We start from the raw sequence: 24,206 nt of genomic DNA, 5'->3' as shown, positions 1-24,206 counted from the left end.
AAGAAAGGTCCCAAATTGTCTTTCAGGCAAATTATCGAATCCTTCAGACTGGAGAAGGCCAGATCCCCTGCAAACAAGAGAGCCGCACCGGGTCTTCAATCTCAACATCATTAAGCTTATGCCTAACATCCACGGTAGAATAGAACCTATCCAGACTAGGGAACTATGAGCGAAGCGGAGACTCCCTGAGCTAGACATCTTCCCATAATCTGACCCATTCCCCATTCCCAACGGAGAATCCCATCCCCTCGAACGCTTTGCTAACCAAATGAGCAACTGCCTTCCAAAGGTTTGACACACAATACAGGGGAGAATACTTGGTTCACCATCCATTGGAGGAGGTGTCATATTTTCCTGCAACGATGAATCTATAGAGTCTGTCACCTTCCACCCTGAATCTCCACACCCACCTCATCAATAAAGCTGAATCAACACCATCCAGCCTTCTAATACCCACACACCCATCATCGTAAGGCCAACACACCTCCTTCCACTATAGCAAGCGAATTTACCCTTGGCTACTGCACCTTGCCAGAGGAAGTCCCTTTTCAACCTATGAACCTCGATAAAATCAATTTCAGGCAACGAAATAGCAACATAAAGTACGAGGGAAGGTTGCAGAGGGAGAACTTGATGAGAGTGATTCTGCTGCCAATGGAAAGAAGCCTACCCTTCCAAGGTGAGAGCTTCCTCTCCATTCTCTCAATCACCTTGTTCCACAAGTGTTTAGCGGGCTTGTCGATGCAAAGAGGGAGGTCGAGATATGAAGAGGGAAAATACCCAGCCCGACATCCAGAAATTTCAGCCTTAACTCTCAGCCCAACACCACCTTAAAGCACCTAACAATCTTCCTAAGATTGTCCACCATCGCCTCATCTGCCTCGAATTTCACTCTTATTTTTGTTGGTTCCAATCAAAATATTGCAAATATTGACAATATATTAGCAAATAAAAAACATCACATGATATTTGCAGAACCTCACAAATATCATGATATATACTAGGGAATTTTTGTATTCCCATGGTTCTGCATCACAGCCCACGACATCAAGAATAATGACAAATATATTTTCCAATGGATTCAATAACTTGAACAATGGTTATAGTCATGCACAAAACCCCATAAGATATTTATAAAACGACAACTAGGATGATGATAGTAGTAGTAATCTAAGTCTTAGTTAGCCCAATTAGATCATTCAAGTGTTAGCACAGCTAATTGGGGTCAGCTACATAAATCACAATCATCATTCCATTTTTCGGATTCATGACATAAGTTGTGCCAGATGTCAGCTGTCAACCTGACACAACCCCCCTTTATCTGGGCTTGGGACTGGCAATGAGAGTAGAAAACTCGAACAGGCTCAATGAAATAGACTGTTAGGTTGATTACAATCAAGCACTGTCTAATAGGCTAGTACATGGGTTGATTACAATCACCCCGTTCATAATAATAACAATTGGCGGATTCCTCGCCTCAACTGTCAAGAAGTTCATCCATGGAAGTCCACCAACACCCTTTTAACTTTGAAATATCCAAAGCCAGACCAGGCATGATTCCACTCAATAGCTCCGTGCCATAAATTCGAAGTACAAAAGAACTCAGAAACGGAAAATATTATTGTTCTGTGATGTGACTAATAGATGCCCGTTCATTCAGACCACCAATCGAATCATTCTCGTTAATCGCAAAATAATGAGGTAACAAGAAAATTTAATCAGTACCCCCTCGCTTTCTCATCCACAGAAATAATACAACTGGTAACATTGTTTTTATACATTCCTCTCATGTACATGCTGTTATATATATGGGCTGAAGTCCATCCAGTCCATTTGGCAGCAGCAGAAAAAAGGAAACCTTTGCCTGTACTCTAGAAACCGAAGGCAGCAGCCTATTTTTATCTGGTCAGTGATCTCCACAACATTACAAATCTCCATATCACCTATCATGAGCACGAATGCAAAGGGTAAGAATTTCATTTCGATAATCCCCTATTAGGCACCTTCAATCCTGACTCTACTTTGTAACACCAAAAGATTACCCAGCTTCTATGGGCCGGCTCAGAGTACTGATTGCAAGAGATGTCATGATGCATTCTCATTCATAAGAAGGACAGGTTTGATGAGCGGATCGAGACTGTCTAGCTGTAAATCTGAAGAATCACAGCCATACAAGGTGGTGTTTGCACCCACTGTGTTATTAGTTTCTCTGGCTTCTTCATCACCAACATCAAGGCTGATGAAATCAGCATATCGCCCATCAAGAGAGAAAATGTCCCCACCCTGCCCTGCACAGCAACTATCTGAAGCAAGTTTCCCAGACTGACCAATGTCAACAAGCAGAGGCGAGCCGAAGTAACGGCCTCTGGCATTCTTCTGGTTCTTCAGCCGTTTCCGTTTCTTGCTCTTATTTTTAGTCTTTGGATGATGAAGCTTGCATGTAGAACCTTGAGGACAAATCCCATTTTCTTTGAACATGGGACAAACATAACTGTGTTTCTTCCGACACTGCACATGAGAGGCGGCATATTCTTTCAGTTTAAAAAGAAATAAATGGACACATTAGCTCTAGAAAATTGAGAAGGAAATGGATTCACAGAATGGTTGCGCTCAAACCACTAAATGTTCATGTGTTCCATTTGAAACTTGAGAGTTGAGACTAAGCTGTCTTTTTGTTATACTTCACTTTTCATGAATTTGTTCCCAAATCTAAAAGAGAAAATCCTACAAGAGCATGTTTGGATACATGGAATCCAGGGCCAAAAAAAAAGGGGGGAGGGGGGGTGGGGGACCAATAATTATCCAATGATGAGTTCCATGAGAACTATGGAAGCATGGATTCTAATCTTGAGTTATTGTTTGGGTAGCGAGTGGAAATCTCATATTCCTCTCACAATACTCACCGAGTTTCCTGTGCCAAGAATCCAAATTATGGAAAAGTGTAGAGGATATCTGGGTGGAATCCACCCTATTCTTTGCTATCCAAACAACACAAATCATCACACCAAAGGAAAACCATTTTCCCTTTTCCCCCTTTGGTATGGAATCCATGGTTTCCAAACATGGCTTAATTGTGAGTCAATGATAGTCTGTAATAAACTACGTGAAGAGCCAAATGTGGTTCTCATTTGCATATGTACAGAAAAGTGCAAACTTTCAACAAAGCACGCTGTGCATAACTTGGCCCAATACATACACGCATACATACGTACATCAATACAAACACGCATGCATGCATATGTACATATATAAAAACATATGCATGCATGCATACATACATCTGTATCAGGATACACTATTTGGAATTTATGCTTTCTTCAAGGCAACGTGATGCATCCAGAACCCACATCATGCTTATCTGCACTACATCCAAGGGTAATTAGTAGTTTTACTAGAAAGCTGTTTGGTTTCTACAAACAGTCTATTAAGTTGGAGGTTTATTCAAAAGTGTGACACATTGAGAGAGATCTGAGCTCTAATTGGAACTTATTAATCAAATCTTGATTAAGTTCATATTTCTTTTCCAATCTTGGTGCACCAAGAACTGCACTCATCCAGAAGAAAATGGAGATAAATAAAATACAATTAAAAACGTCTTTCTCGGGACACCTTATCTGCAATGCCCTGAAACACTTCTTGCATGGTAAAGCTTTTTAACCAGCTATTTCTGCAATTTGTTTTCCTTGAACTCTGTATAATAATTCTAAAGCTACTGAGCTGACTGTAGCATAGCAATTAGAAAGATGAGATACAACTCAATTCCTACCCAAAATTTGTGGATGCATATTGGTTTTTATATATATCTGGATTAGTGGGCACATACTGAGCTGGGAATTCCATTTAGATACAATCTTTGACATAAATGCTTACAGAGGCCCACAGTAAAAGCTTACAGATGGAAACCGATGAATGTAAAAGATGCTGGAGATAGTACGGAGCATTAAGCGTGAGGAGACGTTGTTGTTGATGAGAATGTGATTGAGACATTCAACTACAAACGGAAACCAATGAGTAAAAGAAGCTGGAGATGGTATGGACCATTAAGTGTGAGGAGATATTGTCAAGGACTGTCAACCACATCCATTAAAAAACAAAGATTGGCCCAGATTATCTTTCTAAAGAATGAATACCAACAAAGATGAACAATACATACATGCCAACATATGGTGTTTTGTGCATAACAGTGTACCTCATTTCCATCAGCACAATAGCCCCTGAGAAAACCATTGCAGACAGAAGCATTGGGATTTACATTTACGTGCCGATACGGACAACTCTCATTGGTACATAATCCTGTCAAGGGAAGTGTCAGAATATTGTTTCTGTTAATAGGCATTTCACGAAAATCATCCCAATAAAGATAACACTAAAAGCGACACCCAGTCACCTTGCAGGAAATAAGAGCAATCCTGCATTCTTTCCGGAATAACCTACATATAAAAGATGTTGCAGCATTAACTACTCTGTTGCAAGTGAAATCCAAAATCAACAAAATTTGGGTAAATTCTAACAGATACATGAAGTTGTAATTCATAGAAACTGCACTACACCTTATGAGTCAACTTGCAGTCACCATCAGAACAGAGACCAAGTAGAAACTTTGTGCAGACAGCGACCTTAGCAGGGTCATGAATATATGGGCAATTTCCACCATCCTTATTGCACTTCCCAAATCGCGTAAAAAACTGGCAGTACTGTTTCTTTTTGGCCAACCGCAGTCGAGCAGTGTGCAAACTCCATCGAATTTTCTCACTTGCCAAGATGCGAGTCAACCTTTTTGGATCTCTAACAAGCTGGTTACCATTGCCAATTCGAATATATCTGTCCATTATTAGTAGTTTAGAACACATGAATTTCAAACCTGCTAGGACTCGTAGATAATTTTCTAAACAACAGCAACCAACATATTCCATAACAATAATTCTTGCAACCAAAATAAGAAGTAATAACATCAAAATGGCATATACTCTTCATTTCCGATCAGTAATCTCCTCGGAACAAAAGAAATCCTGGAATCTTTTCCTGATTTGATATTGATGGAACATGATGGTTTCTCATCTGTAATAGCAAAAGAAGAAAGACGAGATGATTATTTCCCTCAATATCCAAGCATGCATGTTGTTGTCAACGTGTAAAAGACAAGCACATGCAGGTGTAATTCTCAATCTGTAGTCAACATATTAAGGTAAAAAATGCATGTTAAACAAAAGCAGAATAAAGCATGAATTGTTGCCAAGTCATGCTTGATAAATTCACAAAACAAGTTTGAAGAGATTATTCCTGCTACAAAGTCAAGAGTAAATTCTTCTCAATGCTAAACACCCTCTCTTCTAAGTCCCCATCGGAATAGAGTTAAGCTCCTAACATAACCTCTAAACTTAAATTCATCACCACAAAATGCTGAGTTCCGACTCTAGCAGAAATTAATGGAACGCTGACTTCCAACTCTCGCAGAAATTAATGGAAATTTCAGGCAAAATTTACTGTTATTTTCTCGGCCAAGAAACAACATTCAATCCTTCAAAAGACCCTTTTCCCTGTCAAGGTATGTTGATGCCTTCCTTCCAAACCCAGCTTCAGCTCTATCTATCCCGAAAGCAATGATGTAGAAGACAGTTTTTATTGCATGAAATAACCATGATTAAACTATTTCTGCAAAATGGAAGTTTCATAATATATGAGTAAAGAAAATGAATTTGAATGATTTGCCAAAATGTCAAATTACTAACCACTTAAAATGATTACAACAAAGATGGATGCCTGCAACTGAAGAAAAATATGCTTAAATGAGAATTTTCTTGACCCAGTAAACTATATAAAGGACCACATTTCATCATCCGAATTGTTCACGCGTTGGGCTAAGAGCTGTATTGGATACACCAAACATTTCCCCCCACCAGATGGCTCGTCTCATGATAGACCCACCAGACGAACAGCTCATGTTGCTGACAGACGAGCCCACCATACCAATGGCATACGTCGCCGACAGATGATCCCACATGTACTAAAGCTAAGCTTGGTCAAACAATAAAACGCCATTTCTGTTGATCGAGCATCATCTTATTCTCAGTGTAGTTAGAGGTGGTAGGCGCACCCGCCCTGAATTGCCCGAAACACCTAGTTGAGCCTATGCGCATGCATAGCTGAAGATTCCAGGCGCAAATAATTGGGATAAGGCATATATGATGATGATATTAGTTGATTTTTTCTAAATCAATCAAAATCAACACCACTCAAATTTCAAAGGAAAACAAGTAAATTGGAGTTAAGACGACAAAACAAAATAAACTTACACATTAAACCATCTACTAGAAAACTAGTATTAGTGATCAACTAATCATTTAATCAAACCATCCAAGAAAATGGTCAACTACTAAATTAGTGGCTGTTAATCAAAAGCTAAAGCAGCTAAAAATGTTGTTTAGAGTTCAATAAAACATGAATCATGCATCATCATCATCATGAAATTCTGTCCTCTAATGACTTTATCTCACTAATAGAAGAAGAAAAGAAATGATTGAAGTTGTTGAAATTTAGGGACGAAAATCTTAAGCTTTAATCTCAAAGGAAATGAAAGAACTTGCTGAAATGGAGCTTAAAAGCCCCTTCTTATCTACTTATAGGGTGGTAAAATACCCAATAAGTAATTTTATTTTATTTTTACAAAAAAAAAAAAAACACTACTTGTATAAGGTACCCATAATGATACTTCATGTAAAATGGCAATGGCGCCACAGGCACACATAGCTGCACACTTGAGGTTATTGCCTCACCCAGGGTCCTACGTGTGTGCCTAGAACACCATTGACAACATTGCTTCTATTTCTCTACAATAACAGGTTTTACAAAAGCAAAGGACTATCAGATTAGTGTCATTAACTACCTGGAATCCTCAATAATGTCCTGTTAGATTGATCCATTTTGTAACGAACTGAGCCGATGCAGAAAATACGTTCTCCTGTAAACAAATGCTTTACAAATTCGTTATATTTCACTTTCCCTTGGGAAGAACCCAACAGAACCAGTTAAATTTCAAAAGTGGCCAAGGGTGTGCACAACACATAAGATACTCGATGCTTCATTATTATATAAAAGAAAGAATAACCCCAATGCTTACATCTGAGATCTCGTTTGCCACACCCAAATTGCTTATTGCCTTACCTGGCTGCAGCTCAATACCACGAGATGACTTACGAGAGGAGCGGCTTCTATTCTTTGCATTTCTGATGATATGACCAGCTCCCTTATGTTCCCTTTTCTCCCTCTCTACTGCAGCTACTGCTAGTGTAGCTTCCTGTACAGAATGAGCAGGTCAATTCAAAATCATGGCCTACTTCCTGCTCTTTCTTATTGAACATGTATGGAGAACATGGAATACTCCAAAAATAGATATGATTTGACCATATGAATTACCCAATCAAATAGGATAAACATGATAAACAAATTCAAGGTTTAAAACTAGTGTAATGTGTATTGTATTGTTCACCACTAATACAGCCCCTTATTGCCCTGGATTAGGCAATTTCGGTCTGATATTGCGCCAATACACCTGTGCCATTCATGGACGATACCGGTACGAATCGAGCAATATATACCAGCTTCAAATGATACTTGAAACCTTGGAAACAATGCTGATGGCACATCACACGTGTTTTTTTTCTTCTTTCTTCTTTCTTTCTTTTTGGAAAGGTACCTAACATATGTGATAATGCATGGCATAGAATAATAGAACGTATCTTCCATTTTAAAAGGTAAGAAAAAATATCTTTCAACAAATTTAATAAATTAAAAGGATTGGAACCCACTTCGAATTTCAGTCAAATTTGGTGAACTCTTAGAACTACTTTGTGAATACAACAAATTGTCGTCAACAATATGAAAAAATTAACAGGCCAAATTTGACCTAAGTCTCCATCTTCCATCATCCATGAGTTCGCTAGTATGCATATAATGATGAATTTCAGAAGTACATGCCCAACTGAAGTTCATAATTCAAATTTCTCTGGAAATTAAGGGGGAAATTGATGCATCAACAGAAATCTTGATCCACCAAGCTCTATCAACAAAATAGATGACAAAAACAGATCTACCAAATGAATTAAGAAGAGATGTAAATTTTCTCCACCTGGGAGAAAGCTCATCCCAGTCCAGGAGTTAAGGACTCGGGCCCAACAGTGTTTACTAAGTCAGTCAAGGCCAGGCCAGCCATCCTGCCTCTCTGGCCCTTGTTCCAGGCCAAGATCATCTTTCAGGGGTATGGAAAAATCAACCTGGGCCCAACTTGGAGGCCTCCTCTGCATAGCTCGAATGCAGCAGACTTAAAGCCTGCCAGCCATCTCAGACCTTTGCACACTACGCACATGAGCCACACATGTAAGCACTGTCGCTCCATGGGATGACTATTATCTGGGCTGACCTGGAGAGATGTTGACCAAGCAATAGGTCAGCAGTGTCAACCAGAGCAACACCTCCAGGTAATTTTGTTAGACATAATAATAATAATAATTTAAAAAAAAAAATTTTAAAGGATCAAGTAAAAGGACTACACAGAATAATGAAGTTCACAGCAGTGTTCAGAGTATCGGTATGGTTACATGTATCGATGACCAGGCATACGGAAACATGTATCGGTATTGCTGATATTGTCACCAATACTCAGAAAAATATCACTGTCTGAGGGAAACATTGGGGAAATGTTGAGGAAAAGGTGGAATTTTTCAGTGAAACTTCAGGAGATGTTAAAAGACACATATTTACACATGTAGGAATCAAAATATTGCAAAAAACAACTATAAATAATAAGTTTCCATTTTATAGGAACTTTACCATGTGTTGTCGAAAAAATCAGCATAAAATAAATATATAAATTTGTGGCAAATCAATAGATTGGCTCAACACTGCTTAATATATAAAATTTTCACATTAATTAACAGCGAAGAACACATATTTTCCAATAAAAACGGAAAAATTAGGATTTCCCCAATTTTCTCGCTTTTCACTTAAATGTTATTTTTTCACTATAAACCAATGTCAATGCATGAGAATCATGCATGGACATGGATTTCTATTGTGATCCATGCTAGTATTTGAAAAAAATTAAAAAGTTCCTATTGATTTTTCGTCACCTTTGAGTTGCAGCCCATCTTCGTTTCAAGTCAAGGTTTCTCCCAAAATACAAACTTTGATGCAATAAAAACAAAGAGTGATCGAAATCACCTACAAAACATATTTAAAAAATAAAATAAAATCCCCCCAAATGAAGATTTTTTGGGTTTTTGGACTTCTTTTTTCAATTTTTTTGTCAATTTTCACCTATTTACAGATGTTTCCCTGATATCAAGAATATAATCATTGGTATCGAAGATATTATCGATAGTATTGCCGACACCAAAAAACTTCCACAAGTGATTCTTCTCAAAGTATCGCTGGTATCGATAATATTGCCAAGTATCACCAATATTATCGAAAATATCAGTGATGTTTGGAAATCTTTACACTTCCCAATATTTGGAAACAGAGCATATCACGGGAGTAAGAAACATCTATAAGTTGAATCAAAGATTTTAAAATACAGATTTGAGATCAATGTTCACCCTCCACAAAGGATTGTCTAGCATTGCATAAAGGTAGATAGTTCAGCAACGCCCCTGAAGTTTGAATTTTTATTTACAAAATACAACTTGGATATATCATGTTAAAAGGCTGTTGGAAATTACTTGCCTATCATGGCTAACTTATTTCAATGGTGATTGGTGCATGCATGTTTATGTATGCATTGATTACAAGGAAAAGAATTTTGTTGAGTTGGTATGTACATTTCGCGTTTATTTACAGTTGCTTACCAAGAAAAGAATTTAGGTGGGTTGGTGCGTGTCTACATTTCTATCTATCAGTTTCTCAAAATAGTGGAGAAGTGTCAACGAAAACAAAAAAAAAAAAAGAAAAAAAAAAAGCTACAGAACGACATTGCATATTTTGTCCAATGAAGCAAGTTCCATAAACAACATCATTACTTGACTGTAAATGACAACACCTGGCAAAAGGTAAAAAAGTTTGTGCTTGTCTGTCTTAGTTTGCTGACCTCATTAGCCTTTTTTGAGTGCCTCTCGATGGATTTTGACCATTTCAGATGAGACCCACCAATACTTAATACCTTGGATTTTCGTAGAGAAAATCCACTGCTTGATCTTGTGTACACTGTATCTCTCTTCCGTGACAGCTGTAATTTCCTACCAAAAGCAAGAAACACACACCATACACTCAAAATATACACAATCAGCAGACAAATACAAGCAGATGAAAAGAACAACAAAAGCAGAAGAAGAAACAACAGAGAAAACCAAAGAAGCATGTAAAATATGAAAGCTAATGAACCTGATCAGTGATAAGGAACTCTTGTTTGAAACTGATGCAATATTATTTATGAAACATCTCCAATATGCTGTTCTCTTCCATGGAACAAGGTAGGGCAGAACCTTCCGCCGTTGCAATGAAGTCATGTCTTTGGCATGTGACTGTGTCCCACCTAGCGTCCATACCAATGATAACTTTGAAGTTTTATTTGTCTTCTCTAAAACTGCAGAAGTGAAACCAACATGAGCATTCACCGAGCTCTGAACTTCTAAGAAAAGAACTAGAATTGGTTAGTGCAATTTTAGGTTTTGGAAAAAGCAATAACAATGATCAAATCAACCCTTCAGGAACCAGTTTACTTAAAGAGGTCCTGACATTCTAATGACATGGAAAAAGGCTAAGTCCTGCTTGCTGCTTTTGGACAGACAGGAAAAGAAAATATAGCATGCCAAAGAACACTAAATTCTTATAGAGTTTCTTTTTGCTTTGGGAAAAGTATATATACATGTAAAGACTATTTTATGAATGATTTTTTAAAGCAACGATGCCTTACTTAAAGCAGCTCATACCAAGCTTAGCCATGTCATCCACAACATCATTAGCCACTCTAGGAAGTACAGAAACTAAAAATCTAAAATAGAGCACCCATGGTCTACTTCCATTTATATAAAAGAAAAGCTTCCATAGATCTTGAGAGGAATCATAGCCCAAGAGAGAGCACTTTTGGAATCCCTCTCATCTATTTGATGAGAACCAAAGGGCCAAGAACATTTTTAGCCAATCTAATGCCTGTCATTAGCATTTCTAGCTCAGCTGGGTTAGAGTCCCAGATCCTAGAAGGCCACAAGAAGACAAACTTAAACCTGCCTTGGTCATCCCCGAGAACACCACTACCCCGAGGATCTGTATGTTCCAAAGAGAGTAACCATCCACATTTATCTTCCACCAACCAACAGTTAGCATGCCCCAAATAGCAGCATCTTGCAAACATCATTAATCACCTCGACCTATATCCAACAGAAAAACACTTTTAAATTCGTTTGCTGATCTAATGTTTTAAATATCGTTATTGCGTAATGTATCGCACCCTTGGGATATGGATACATATCGGTTATTGCATGGGATATATCGGTTGTATTGTGTAATGTATCGTTGTTGTTGGGAAACATGGGAACATTGGGAAATTGGTCGAAGTTTTTCTTGGAAACTTAAAGGATTGTTGAAAAAGACATTAATACACACTTAGAAATCAAAACATTACCAAAAAAAAAAAGTGCACATAATAGGGGTTTCCTTTGTATGGGGTCCTAATACATGCACTGTCCAACTGAATTAATGCAAGTATATTTAAAAGTCTATTCATATAAGTTATAAACGTAAGAAGACGTGTCTGGAAACACAAGCAATACATTCAAAAGCAAAAGAGAATCACTAGATCAGGTTACACATACATGTCTGATTTTGTGTTTGGATACAAAGATTGCAACTAATTTCCGAGAAATTGAGAAATTTCGATTTTTCACAATTTTCCACAACTTGCCCCCATCTCCCCCAAATCTCGAAATCAAAGCTCTGAATCCATGATTTTTCATGGAAAACATGAAGAATTATATATTTATAACCATTTGACACTGATTTAATGTGGTTTATAGCAAAAAAATGGATCAAAAATCGAAAATGCTCACTAGATCGAATAAGTGGGATATATTGGCACTACCTGTGCATTTCATATCGCACAGGTGGGATACAAGATATATCGTGGAATATATCAGCCGATATCGTCGATATTTAAAACACTGTGCTAATCTACCCCACCAATAAGAAGAAGCTTCATCTTCTTCATGCCTCTAACAAACGTAACCACCTCTTCAACGATTCTTTCCTTTCACTCTTTCCATATACTCCATAAAATGGCATCAATGAGCATTCTCCAAAGGACTTTACCACGAGCTTTGAACGGACTGGCCCTCTAAGCTTCAAAGATCTCAGCCACAAATGCTAGTAAAACCCAACAGAAGAGAAAGGCAAACCAAACAGCTCGGGTGGAACTACAACAGAGGAAAAGGTTAGCAACCAATTCCTCAGCTTCCTGGCACAGAACGCACATGAATTTTTTTCAACTGAAAGGTGGGAGCACACCACATGAAAATTTTGTTGAGGTTATATTTCTTTTCTTGAGGTTATCAAAGGTGAAATTTTTGTTTGCCATGCCATCCAACAAAAAGCTTCAGCTCTGGGGGAGTAAGATAGCCCCAAACTTTCGTAAAACCCAGAGGGCAAAGATGAGGCAAATGAAAAGCTCTCGCAAACACTTTTGAAGAGAACAAATTGTTCAGCAAAAGGAGCCCAAATCTAATGGTCATAATAGTTTGACGGCAAAAACACCCCTTCAAGAATTGACAAAAGCCTGTCCATCACCGTGATTTCATGATCCCTGAGATTCCTTCTAAATTTAGGCACCCAAATCATCTTCTTCCCCACAATTTTGAAACAATCCTTATTTTTACCTTCTTGGATGAGAATACAAATAACCTCCTAAATTTCTGCACCAGAAAAATATCCCCCACCCATAGATCCCCCCAAAAAGAGAATTCTTTCTCCATTCCTTACCAAAAATCCCACACCTTCGTCATGGATCTTCCCAAACCTTTTGATGGATCTCTAAACCTCGATATGGCTTTTCATGTATGAGAACCCTTTCCTCTAAAGACAGACCTTGGATTTCCAATCTCTTGATTTTCTACCATATTTGTAGCCACTATTCTCCTCCAAAGAGCAACCATTTCTTGATCAAAACACCAGCACCACCATCTAAAAAGAAGGGACTAACTTTTATCTCTAATACTAACAATCCCAACTCCACCTTCTGCTTTAGCCTTCTAGACATCCTCCCACTTTATGACATAAAATTCAGATTAAAAAATACCCTTTTTTCTCCCCATAGAAACCCATGCTAAAAATCTTCTCAAACTAAGCAGCAACTAATGCCAGAATTCTGAATATAGGTAATAGATCAGATGGTTCACTAGAGTTGCCATGATCAGAGTAATTCACCTTCCAAGGATGAATAGGACCTTTTGTAAGCTGCTTGTCTTTTCTCGAATATTTCCACAACAGGATCCCATGAGGAAGGAGCTCTAGGATTTGCACCAAACAGAATCGAGACGAGGCATAGGAATAGAGACCACTTTGCACCCCAAGTCCCAAGCAAGAACACCCACCAGATGAGACAGAGAAGCCACCCCAGCAATCACACTCTTCCTCAAATTAACCTGATGCCCTAATACATCTTGAAAGCACTGATGGATTTGATAACCTCTATCTGTACACACCCGCATCACAGAAGATGATTGTATCATAAGTGGTTGAAGGTGTGTCAAAATGATAGATTCCATACTAAAGCCTTCCTTTCAGCACCATTGATTCAATAAGATTTGTTTGGTCTTGCGCTATAATCTAAAAGAGAAAAGGTGATAGCATGAACCCATGTTGTAAAACCATTGAACAACCAAAGAAGACTTTAGGAGACCCATTGAAGAGAACCGAGACTCAAGTCAAACACAGACAACCCTGAATGCCCATTCCCTTTAGCATATACGAAAGAGAGACCATCCCACATGGTCATAGGCTTTCTCCATGTCCGCTTTGCATAAGATTCTGTAATTAAGACTGCTTTCCCTTTAGCATATACATGGGAGAAACAATCATCCCTGTTACCTCTTTTAAACAATTGGCGGGAACTACAACAATTTTTTAAATGCTTCCTACTAAACTGATTGGTCTACAGTCCAACAATTCCTCAGCCTCTTCTTTATTGGGGATAAGGGTGACAAATGGTGAATTGGGCCCCTTATTAATTCCACCCTCATAAAATTCCTCAAACACTGGCTGGAGGTAGCCTTTCAGGATATCCTAACAGTCTTGGAAAACAGCCCTAGTGAAGCCATCCAGACTCTGAGCTATAACATCCTCCATAGAAAAGACTGCATATTTTATTTCTTTTTTCCTTGAAGGGGCTCACTAAATTTGTAGCCCTTCAAGTGGAAAAGCTCTGGAAAGGAAGACAAATTGATAAAGGCATGTGTACTGGCTCTTTTGTGTATAGGATTCAAAAATGATCCACAATCTTAGACTCAACCTCACCTAAGTCCTCCATAATCGAATAACCCACCAGGAGAGTCGAGATGCATTTCCTTCCATGCCTCCCATTCATGATCCTTATGAAAGGAGGATGCATTCTTCTCCCTCCAACCAAGCAGCCCTAGCCTTCTGGCGCCAACAAATCTTTTCAAGCCTAAGCACATTTCTGTATTCTCTTTTGCAATCATTCTTTCTAATTTGGCTTTCCTCCGTGATTGGACCAGATCCTCTGCATTGGTATATGCAATCTGCCCCAAAATTTCAGCCTTCCATTAATCCCTTCTTCCGAATCCAATCTTGTTCCATCCTTTAATTGTCTACTTTAGACATTGGAAATTCTTCTACATTCAAAATCCAGCTGCCATGTGAACCAGTTGTTTACTGTCTTGTCGTACATCAGATGTTTTCTGTTTACTTTACACTGGGATCTTGAAGTGATCTACAAAGTGAGATCTTGAAGTGATCTACAACATCTACAAGGCATTTTGTTCTTGCTTAGTCAAATGTCCTTCTCTATTCCTATTTTCATTTGTCGATTCATGAGTTTGCTCAAGATTTTAGCAAGTGAAAGCTTGATTTACATAAATCAGCCCCTGATTTCCCCCAAGAACCGGTGTAGCTCAAGGCACCACACACATCAAAGCACAGCCACACAAAGAACTCTGGAAAACCTCAAGTGCTAGGCAACACCTAAGCACACAATTGGAGACTCAGGCACCATTTTTTATTTTAATGTAGTTTTATGCCATACATATTATCTTTTAATAGTCTTACCTTTCGAACTGATTTTAACACGATGAAATAGAAGTAATTTTCAAGTTATTATGTGCGTTAGACTCCTAGTTAGTTGGACCCCACTCATAGAAACTCATATCAAAATCAAGCATTCCTATGGAGCAATTAATTAGCCCAAGTTAACCATTCAAATTCAACAAAACCATGATAAAAAATAATAATAAATAAATAAATTAGATGAAATAAACCATGACTGTAACCATTCAAAATGAATCTAATCATATTTCAAACTGTTTTTTTTTTTTTTTTTTTTTGAGAGAGAGAGAGAAAGAGATGGCCATTCAAATATTGTCAAAATCAAAAGTAAATTTCTTCCAAGAAGTCCAATGGAAGCTCAAATGCTTCATCTTCGATCTATTGTACAGCACCAATGGAAGCTCGGATTGCTTTAATAAGCCTGATTTATTTATAACATGGATAAAAGAAAGAAATCAAGAAGAAAAAGATTTTATGAGTTTACAAAACTCTAACGAATTTTGGGGAAGTATTTCCCTCAAAATTTGATCCAAACAAAAAGGAAAAGTTGTTTTGAAGGAGGTATATGATCCCCCTTAAGTATTTACACCATTAACAGGTGTTGCAGTGTCAAAAAATACACCTTATTTGAGGTGCCAGTAGGGGCACCCTTCGTCTTTTTATCAGGCTGCATCCAGGCATATGCCTAAGTGATTTGGGCCCAGGGAGACTCATGGCCATGGCTGCCGCCTGACTTGGGGCCCAGGCAAGGTGCATACACAACTAAACACATAATGTGTGTGTCTAGCTCTTCTTTGACTAACACTGCTGAGAAACATGGACAGCACCAGGACTTACCTTGTTTTAGTTTGTCCAGCTTTGCATTTAACTATTCTGGTATCGGTTACCCTTCAAAAAGAAAAAGTATTCAAGGATCAGTTGGGAGTCTTGGAACAGCTCAGAGAACTAAAAGAACCCTTGAACTCCAAGCAATGAGCATGGAACTGTGACCAAGTGTTAAGACATAAAAAGTGCTAAGTTAAAGAAGTGGGTGCACCTGCTGCTTATCTCAAAGTAACATTGCCCTTATGCTGAGGAATAAAGGGGGACCCTTGGCCATTCCAAAACCGCCCGTGCCCATCTATGAAGTGGCAGAGCTGGTGCCCTAGGCTTAGCTCTGCTTGAGCATTGGCACCGTTTTTGCCTGATGCGCACTTATGATTGACTTGTTATCAGCGCGCCCTACCCTGGCATGCTTGTGCCCTTCACGTGATGATTGGCACATGGGCGCTGGGCATCAATAATGCCTAGGGCCCGCCTTTGCTCTAGTTTGGTTCATGTTCCATAGCTCGGGGCAGTTCTCCAAGGGTGAGTGCAGCCAGCATTCTGAGCTAGGCGCACAATCATAAAGAGGTGCGGAGTGATTAAGTCGTCAAATCAGATTGCAACACATGTCCACTCTTGCCTCTTTGAACATGCCAGCTGGCAATACCCGTCAATCCTTGCCTATAAATACCCCATCAGGCCTCTCATTTCGAACACTAGCATTCTTTCTCCCTTGGAGCATTCCCCGAAATTCTTCAAGTTTTCATTCTCATCCTGCCTTTCTCCTTCCCATGCCTCAGCACGCACAGGTGAGAGGCCCCTACGCTCTGACTTTGGAGGAGCTCGTCTAGTCTTTTGCTCACTTAGACAGCAGCATAGTGACCAACGCTAAGCTGCACCCACTGCCTCAAAGGCATCATATTGAAAATGTGCTCACCAAAGCTCATGTAGCTAAGCTGATATTGAGCCCCACACTCACCCCCGCTCGTGATCAATGTTCCAGATACTCTGAATACAAAGGATCGTGATTGTGAGAGTGTGCATCATTTGCATTCGGTTTACTTTCTTTTCTACCATGTAGACTGACTGTATCTCTATGGGATCTACCTTAGAATCAAGGGATAAATATAATCAAACATTGTGCTAGACCACAGCCGGGAATGTGTCATGATCCCAAATCAATAAAAGACTTTCGACAGGGCATACCCTTTTCTTTATGCCCTGGCAATGTTCCATGAATGTCTGTGGAAATCACATCAATATCAATCAACCAAAATTCATGTAAACACCAAGAATACATATAAATCTGCAAGCATGCAAAGCATCATGGTCAGATACCGCTTACTGATTGAGTTAATTAGGGCACGCCTCTTCAAGAGGGGAGAGACTCAGGATCGCATCCTACTCATGTACTATTTCCAATCTATTTGAACCGATTGTGTAATCCAACAAAAGGAGGTGGCATAGTCAATATAGGAGATTAATATGATAGCTCATGGTAACATTCTCCTAAGAACCTTCCCCTTTCACCAAGGGACCACTTGGCCAACTACTGAAAAGTACTAATGAATGTCATAGAAAACCCAATAAATACCAACGAAATTCAAGAAGTAATCCCAAATGCAACTTGCCCTCAAGCAATGGATAAGGAATAAACCGATTCCCCGGCTCCACTATCTTCTTATGGTCACAAGTTAAAATCTTGTGCATCCACAACCAACAAAAAGCCGAAACTTGGGCCGAACAGGATGACCAAAATTCTTACTCTGGGTGGGGTACCCTCTCCAGTAAAATTGCGAATATGGAAAGACTGGCTAGGTTATAAAGGGAAGTTGATGATTCAAAGTCCAGATTCTTTTATCAATGCCATGCTATGGGATATATGCTTCATCTTTTCTACCAACGACATTCTACAGACCATCTCCTCATCCTTCAGCTTTCATTTAAACATCCAATGACATCAAGTGATAGCTTATCAGACATTCCAAAATGTTGTGGTGGTAAAAATTGACATATGAGAGCTTTTTATTTTTATTTTTAGAAATTATGAGGGTAGTGGTGAAATTGATGGGCGTTGACCTTGAAGGCTGTTGATCATTTTCCTGCCAGCTGCGATGAGCTATAATGGCTCTTGGGTTTTGTTGTATGGTTTCTTTTTTCTTGTTTGCATATTCTGGCTGCATCCTTCCTCTCAATAAATTTGTGTCCACATCGTTCAAAAAAAATGGCGAAATTGATGATAAAAAAAGTATAGTAGTGAAATTGGAAGAGATCAATCAAACTAATCTCATATGACTATAAAAGTGTTCTCTTGATTTTTTTATTTTTATATTTTTTTCAGAGGTTTCTAGGTAAAGAATAAAAAGTGTGTTGCTTTTGGTGCATTGGATTTGGATAATTTTCCTAAATCTTGTTTTGAGGCACTATATGCACAGAAATATATAACATGCTTGTCTTCCATCTATTTGTGATGTGTCTACATTCAACTTCCACATGTGACCTAAAAACACAACCTAGACAGCAGTGACTGAATGCATTGAAAAAATATTCTCAAAGAAGACCCATGCTAAGAAGCAGGAGCAGCATAGCTCGACTAACCAATTCTCCAAGAAGGAAGGAGCATTGATGCTTAAATACAGACCTTTATCAAACCTCCTCTTGCTTATTCCTCTGTTGCATCTCAAAGAGGAAATCTTAGGAGCCCTCTTCCCCTCTGAATTTGAATTGTCATCAGGGACAGCTACTGCTTGCTTGAATTGACTTTCCAGTGATACATTGTTCCGTACAAGCTGATTATTTTTCCTCTTGTAATAGAAATCACTTGATGTGGAAAAAGGCAATGCTTGTGTCTTTTCAGTGATGGGGACAGATGAATCTTGAATTTCAGGTCTTGGAGCAGCAACCAGCTGATTTGACTTACGCTTCACATATATCATCCTCTTTGTCTTGGGGGACTTCAACTTTCCAACATATAAGGCACTTTGAGTTTCCAAACCATCCAGAAGCAAATTCACAGCTTGTTTTTCAGAACCTTTGGCAGACCAAGGAGTATCATTGCCTTTTGTAGGTTTAATAGGATCGGATGTTTCAAACATAGAAGGTTCTGAAACAGCTTGAGAAGGATCTGCTATTATTGAATATTGAGAATCCCGTGGATGCTTCACAGTGCAATTTGGTAACTTGGTTGTATTGGGTAAAGGGGGTGTTTTGGGTCTTACAATAGAGGGATTTACACCTGTTTTTGAATAGTTGCTACTCTCAATTTTCCTTTCAGAACCCACACAGTTGTTCATTTTATCTCCACTGGTTGGATTTGAGGTATAAACTGAAGCACTCGAACCAGGTGACGCCCGGGAGAAAGCAATAACTGGAGCAGAATTTCTTACAAGGCTGTTACCTTTGCGAATGTATGACATGCTCTGAATCTTTCCAATCTTTTTAGGAGACGGTCTCCGCAGAGGGATGTGACTCAAACCTGACTCACGTACAGGTGAAGGAGATGCGGAAGAATTATCAGTCCGGTGCCAGGTTCGGGGTCTCACAATGTGAGATGAAGAAGTTTCTTTCAAAGACCCAGAAGCAAAACCTGCTGGATGGCGGAAAGACCTAGGAATTCCGGAACTTTGGTGGATCCTCTTGCCAGATTCATTGGCAGTCAATTTTGGATCCGCTGTTGGTTTTTTGGTTCCTTGCAATGGCAACTGCAGCACCTTCCCCTGAATCATGTGGTCATTTATTTGCATCCTTTGATATAATTCTGCACCAACTTCCGGTTCTGATACCATAGAATCGTGGGCCTTTAAAGGAAGACAACCTTCACTAGCAGACTTCTCATCTGGCTTATTCTTATCATCTATGCAGAGATTTTCAACTGATGGCCGACTCCATGACTGCTCTGCATTCAAAATGTCTGTTTCTGGAACCACCGAAAAAGATTCTGGAGAATTTATTGTTGAGAGTCGATCTGGTGAATGAATTACCCCTTCCTCATTGGCTTTAGTAGCAGTAACTGCCAATACCTCTTCTGCTGGCCGCATAGAATCAGAATGATGCAATCCCACCTCAACCATCTCATCCGAGCCATCACCTTCAATAGCTCCATCTGGTGATCTCTGATTGAAAACTAAAGTTTGTACTTCTAAAGACAAAATACCCAATTCCTCCACCGCCGGTGAAAGCAATTCCTTAGTATCTTTACAATTTCTACTGCCAGTCATTCCACTCTCTTCCAATACACCAACTTCCATCTGATTTTTTCTTTCTTCGTCCCTTTCTGCAACTCGATCTTCAAGGGAATATTCATGGCCATCCATAACTGTCTCAGCAGGAATAGCATCTTGCAGTTCTCTCCCTAAACCTGATGGAGAAGGAGACCGTGAATCCAAAATGACCAACTCCTTGCCAAGTGAAGTATAACACCCATCTGGGCGCACAAAATTCATGTCATTATCCTTGTGTATCACATGACCTTTCTGGTCTTCTAACAGAGCAGCATCCTCAGGAGATCCTTCCACTGAACTATCCTCAAGCAACACCACAACCCCAGGTGGACAAAGATCCAAACCAGCTTCACCACTGGCCCCAACACTAGAGACCTTCCCTGCTTCCAAGATTTCTATTTGCTGTAAATCCTTGTGAGGAGAACTTGATGCAACTTCTGCAACATTATTTCCAGTTGCCCGTGAGCTCTGTTTACCTTCTTCTAAGACTTCCAAACGCTGTAAATCCTTGCCAAGAGAAGCCGATGTGGAACCTGGAATTTTTCCAGCTACATGTGAGTTTGGTAACCTTGGAACCCGTTTTACAATCTTCTTCTTTTTCTTAACTAAGACTGTCTTCTTCGATTTGAAGACAGTTTTAGTGGGGGCCAATAAAATCGGCTTGGCTACCAAAGCATTTGATTTAAAAGAAACATCGAGTTCTACAGATGAATCCTTTTCCAACACATGTTCGGAGAATGAACTGGGGGCTTTCCCTTTTGGGTCAGAAGTGCTCGAGCCAATGACATAAGAAGAGAGCAACGGCTCGTCTTTCCTTTTCCTGATAGGTTTGCTGGCAGGTTGTATTCTGAGCAGGACACTGGTCTTTTGTGACTTCTTCTCATGGGCCTCCATATTGTTGACATTGCCAAGCCTTGAATGCAGGGGCAGGCGTTTTCCAGGAATGATCCGAAGGGCATCATTATCACGTTTGACGGCTTCCTTGTTTATCTCTAGAGCAGGAGATTGGATCCATATCCGATCTTCGTCCACTGGATCACCTCTTTCGCTGCGCTGCTGCAGCGGTTTTGGAGCATCAAATGGATATCGACCTCGTTGGGCCCCCTCGACAAAGCTGCGATCTGGAGGTTTTGGGCCGTCGAAAGGGTATCTAATCCATGTCTCCCTCTCGACAGGGCTGCGATTGGGTGGTTCTGGGGCATCAAAAGGATATCTAATCCGAGCACCCCTGTCTAGATAGCTCTGATCAGAAGGTCTTGGACCATCGGGAGGGTGTCTAATCCGCGCCGCCCTCTCAACAGAGCTGTGATCAGGAGGTTTCGGGCCATCAAGATAGTGTCTAATACGCACAGCCTTCTTGACTGGACTGTGATCATGAGGTTTCAGGCCATCGATAAGATATCTACTCCCTGCAGCCCTCTCAGGGGAGCCGCGATCAGGAGGTCCAGGAGCATCGAAAGGGTATTTAATCCGTTCAGCCCTCTCAACAGAGCTGTTTTCAAGAGCTTCTGGGGCATCAAAAGGGTTTCTATTTCGTGTGGCCCACTCAATGGATCTGCGATCAGGGACAACCGCCACGGATGTTGAAGGTAAAGAGTTAGGCAAGAAGGGTTCGAAAGGAGGATTACTGCGACGACGAATATGACGGTGTTCGTGATGCTGATGATGATGTTCTCTTCGATCCTGCGGAACATCCACACAACAACGATCGTCGTGGGTGAATTCAAGTATTTCCGGGTCCGGATCATACCTCTTCCGCCTCACAGGAGCAGAATTTGTAGTTTCCAAGAAAGGAGGATGAAGCCCTCGGTGGTGGTGGTGGTGGTGGCGGGGGTCAGAAGAGTGCGGCCCGGGGTTCTCCCAGCCAATTGGGGGCGGTGGACGCCTACGCAATGGCCTGGGCGCGTCGTCCCAGACAAAACCAGGTGAGGAAAGCGCCGGATCGGGCAGGCGGGCCCGATCTTCGCGGAAAGGGGGAGGGATGAGATGGTCTGCTGGGATGCGATCGTGAGGGTGGTTTAAAATCGGGGCCGGCAGTGGCCTTCTTGGGTCGGGTTGGAAGTGGGATTCATGTGGATGACGGGAAGGGTGGTAGGGAGAAGATGGTGGGGAGATGTACGGATGGTGGTGAGGATGAGGAAACGGACGGTCAGGATGAGGATGGGGATGAGGAAACGGACGGTCGGGGTGGTGATGAGGGTGCAGAGGGATGGGAACGTACCTGTTGCGATTGTTTGGAATAGGAGGTTTCAAAGGATCCATGCTCACTTGCGTTTGCGTTGCTTCGGAGTCTTCCTTCGTTCTGGTTCTTGCGTTACCTCACTTTCTCGTTTCTCCGAACAGGAGAGAGGCATTCTCGTAACTTGGATGTTTCTACTCTGACGGTTTATATACGCGGGATAAAATCGGGTCAGGTGAGTTTTTCTTACGTTGCGCGCGATCTGGGCTTTCGGGCCTTCGTGTCAACCCGTCAACGGTAACCTTTTCATTCACGACTCCGGGATTGGACGGCTCAATGCGGGAGACTCTGTAGTGTGGGAGCATGCACGGTAATCGGGACCATTGATGTGTTGCGCGGCCCACCGACCCGGCCTCAAAATTCTGGTCGATTGGAAAGTTCTGGACAGTAATTTTGGGACTTCTACGCGTAGTGTTTGATTTGTATTTCTCTATTAAAGTGTCTACCAATTTGCCGCCTATCCAAGGAAACGGATTGAATGCTGGACGCTGTGGGGCCACCACGATCTATGTGCCATATATCCACTCCATCCATCCGTTTTGCTGGCTCATTTTAGCAAATGAGCGCAAAAAATAAGCTGATCCCATGCTCAGCTGGACCACACAAAACACAAGGAATAATGACATTATTGTCGAAATTTAATGAGGGCCGATGTAATGCTTATTTGCCATCCAACCTAATAAGAAGGTCGCATGGACCACGATGGGGAGAAGACAAATATCAGCTTGATTCAAAACTTGTGTCCCTCGAAGTTTTAATAAAACACGTACGGTAATAAATCTATCCCGCCCATCTATTTCCAGAGCTCCTTTTAAGATGTGCAACTAAAGTAATGTGTATCCTGAGCTCAAATGGGCCACATGATAGGAAGCAGTGGGGATTGGATAAGCATTGCTAAAACATTCTTATGGTAATAAAAGTTTTGTACGAGGCTGTTTTTTTCACTTCTGGGAATGACCTTATAAACTATTTTTATAGCATATGAACATCAGACGTGGAGCATGAAGGATTCAAAAGTAGGAATTTCTTTCCCCAATTTTCCCATTCGTGTCACCCACTTGAGTTTTGGATCACCTCACGTTTGGTCCTATCTCATAAAATGAGCTCGCAAACGGATGGACGGGGTTGATTTCTCACAAACAGCCCGGTGGGCCCCACCCGGGCATCCTTGCGTAGGAACTTCTTGCTGCAGGCTTTTGTAGGAAATCCGCTTCCTCCCAACACCACCTAGCTTGGAAGTGTTGGGTCACCACCAAATCCGCTCCCCATATCCCCCGGGAAGTTTTCAATGGTAAGAGTTTAATCTAGATTGTGTAGTCCACATATGCCTTAGATCTACCTCAATTTTAGATATACATACTAAAATGATACGAAAAATTGAATGGACAGTGCAGATAAGACCCATACATCAAGGTGGCCACTCAATGCTCCTGCCCGTTCGAGCTGGAGGCGGGGGTAGGACGCAATCCGCGTCCATCCAACCTACGCAGCGGGTCCCGAGTCGGAAACTGATGGTGTTGCCAGCACATGAGCGGATTAGGTGCGGCCGGACGTCACCAACTAAGGTGTGGCCGTTACCGTAGGGCCTTGATGTGCGTATCCTCTGTCTACACCATTCATCCGTTTTGCCATATATATTTAGGCATGAGTCTAATAATTAATAAGATCCAAATCTTAGG

At 40.6% G+C, this 24,206-nt stretch overlaps 1 protein-coding gene and 1 long non-coding RNA gene across 3 annotated transcripts; both read right to left on the bottom strand.

Annotated features, from left to right (window-relative positions):
- Positions 1-1,602: 1,602 nt before the first annotated feature.
- Positions 1,603-22,679, bottom strand: LOC131236574 (uncharacterized). Of its 2 annotated transcripts, none has more exons than XM_058233849.1 (10): positions 18,710-22,679; positions 10,375-10,576; positions 10,082-10,229; positions 7,162-7,294; positions 6,884-6,958; positions 4,968-5,058; positions 4,551-4,821; positions 4,388-4,430; positions 4,190-4,293; positions 1,603-2,508 (listed from the first exon to the last, which is right to left on the bottom strand). In XM_058233849.1, the coding sequence occupies exons 1-10, from the start codon at positions 22,548-22,550 to the stop codon at positions 2,086-2,088; spliced, it is 5,331 nt and encodes a 1,776-aa protein (XP_058089832.1). In that variant the 5' UTR covers positions 22,551-22,679; the 3' UTR covers positions 1,603-2,085. The 2 variants fall into 2 exon arrangements, with proteins under 2 accessions (XP_058089832.1, XP_058089833.1); XM_058233850.1 differs by having other exon boundaries at positions 7,195-7,294.
- Positions 15,549-18,703, bottom strand: LOC131236575 (uncharacterized). Its single transcript, XR_009166792.1, has 2 exons — positions 16,301-18,703; positions 15,549-16,152 (listed from the first exon to the last, which is right to left on the bottom strand). It is a non-coding gene; the product is annotated as an uncharacterized LOC131236575 (long non-coding RNA).
- Positions 22,680-24,206: the final 1,527 nt, after the last annotated feature.

This window comes from Magnolia sinica, chromosome 2, assembly GCF_029962835.1.
Source record: "Magnolia sinica isolate HGM2019 chromosome 2, MsV1, whole genome shotgun sequence".
NCBI classification, from domain to species: Eukaryota; Viridiplantae; Streptophyta; class Magnoliopsida; order Magnoliales; family Magnoliaceae; genus Magnolia; species Magnolia sinica.
Note: the sequence above shows the minus strand (reverse complement) of the source record. Positions and strands in the feature narration are given on the sequence as shown.

Coding starts and splice junctions, on each gene's coding strand:
- LOC131236574 (XM_058233849.1), bottom strand. CDS start 22,550: ATGGATCCTTTGAAACCTCCTATTCCAAACAATCGCAACAGGTACGTT. Junction 10,230..10,374: donor AGTTCCTTATCACTGATCAG/GTTCATTAGCTT, acceptor TGCTTTTGGTAG/GAAATTACAGCTGTCACGGA. Junction 5,059..6,883: donor GACATTATTGAGGATTCCAG/GTAGTTAATGAC, acceptor TTGCTATTACAG/ATGAGAAACCATCATGTTCC.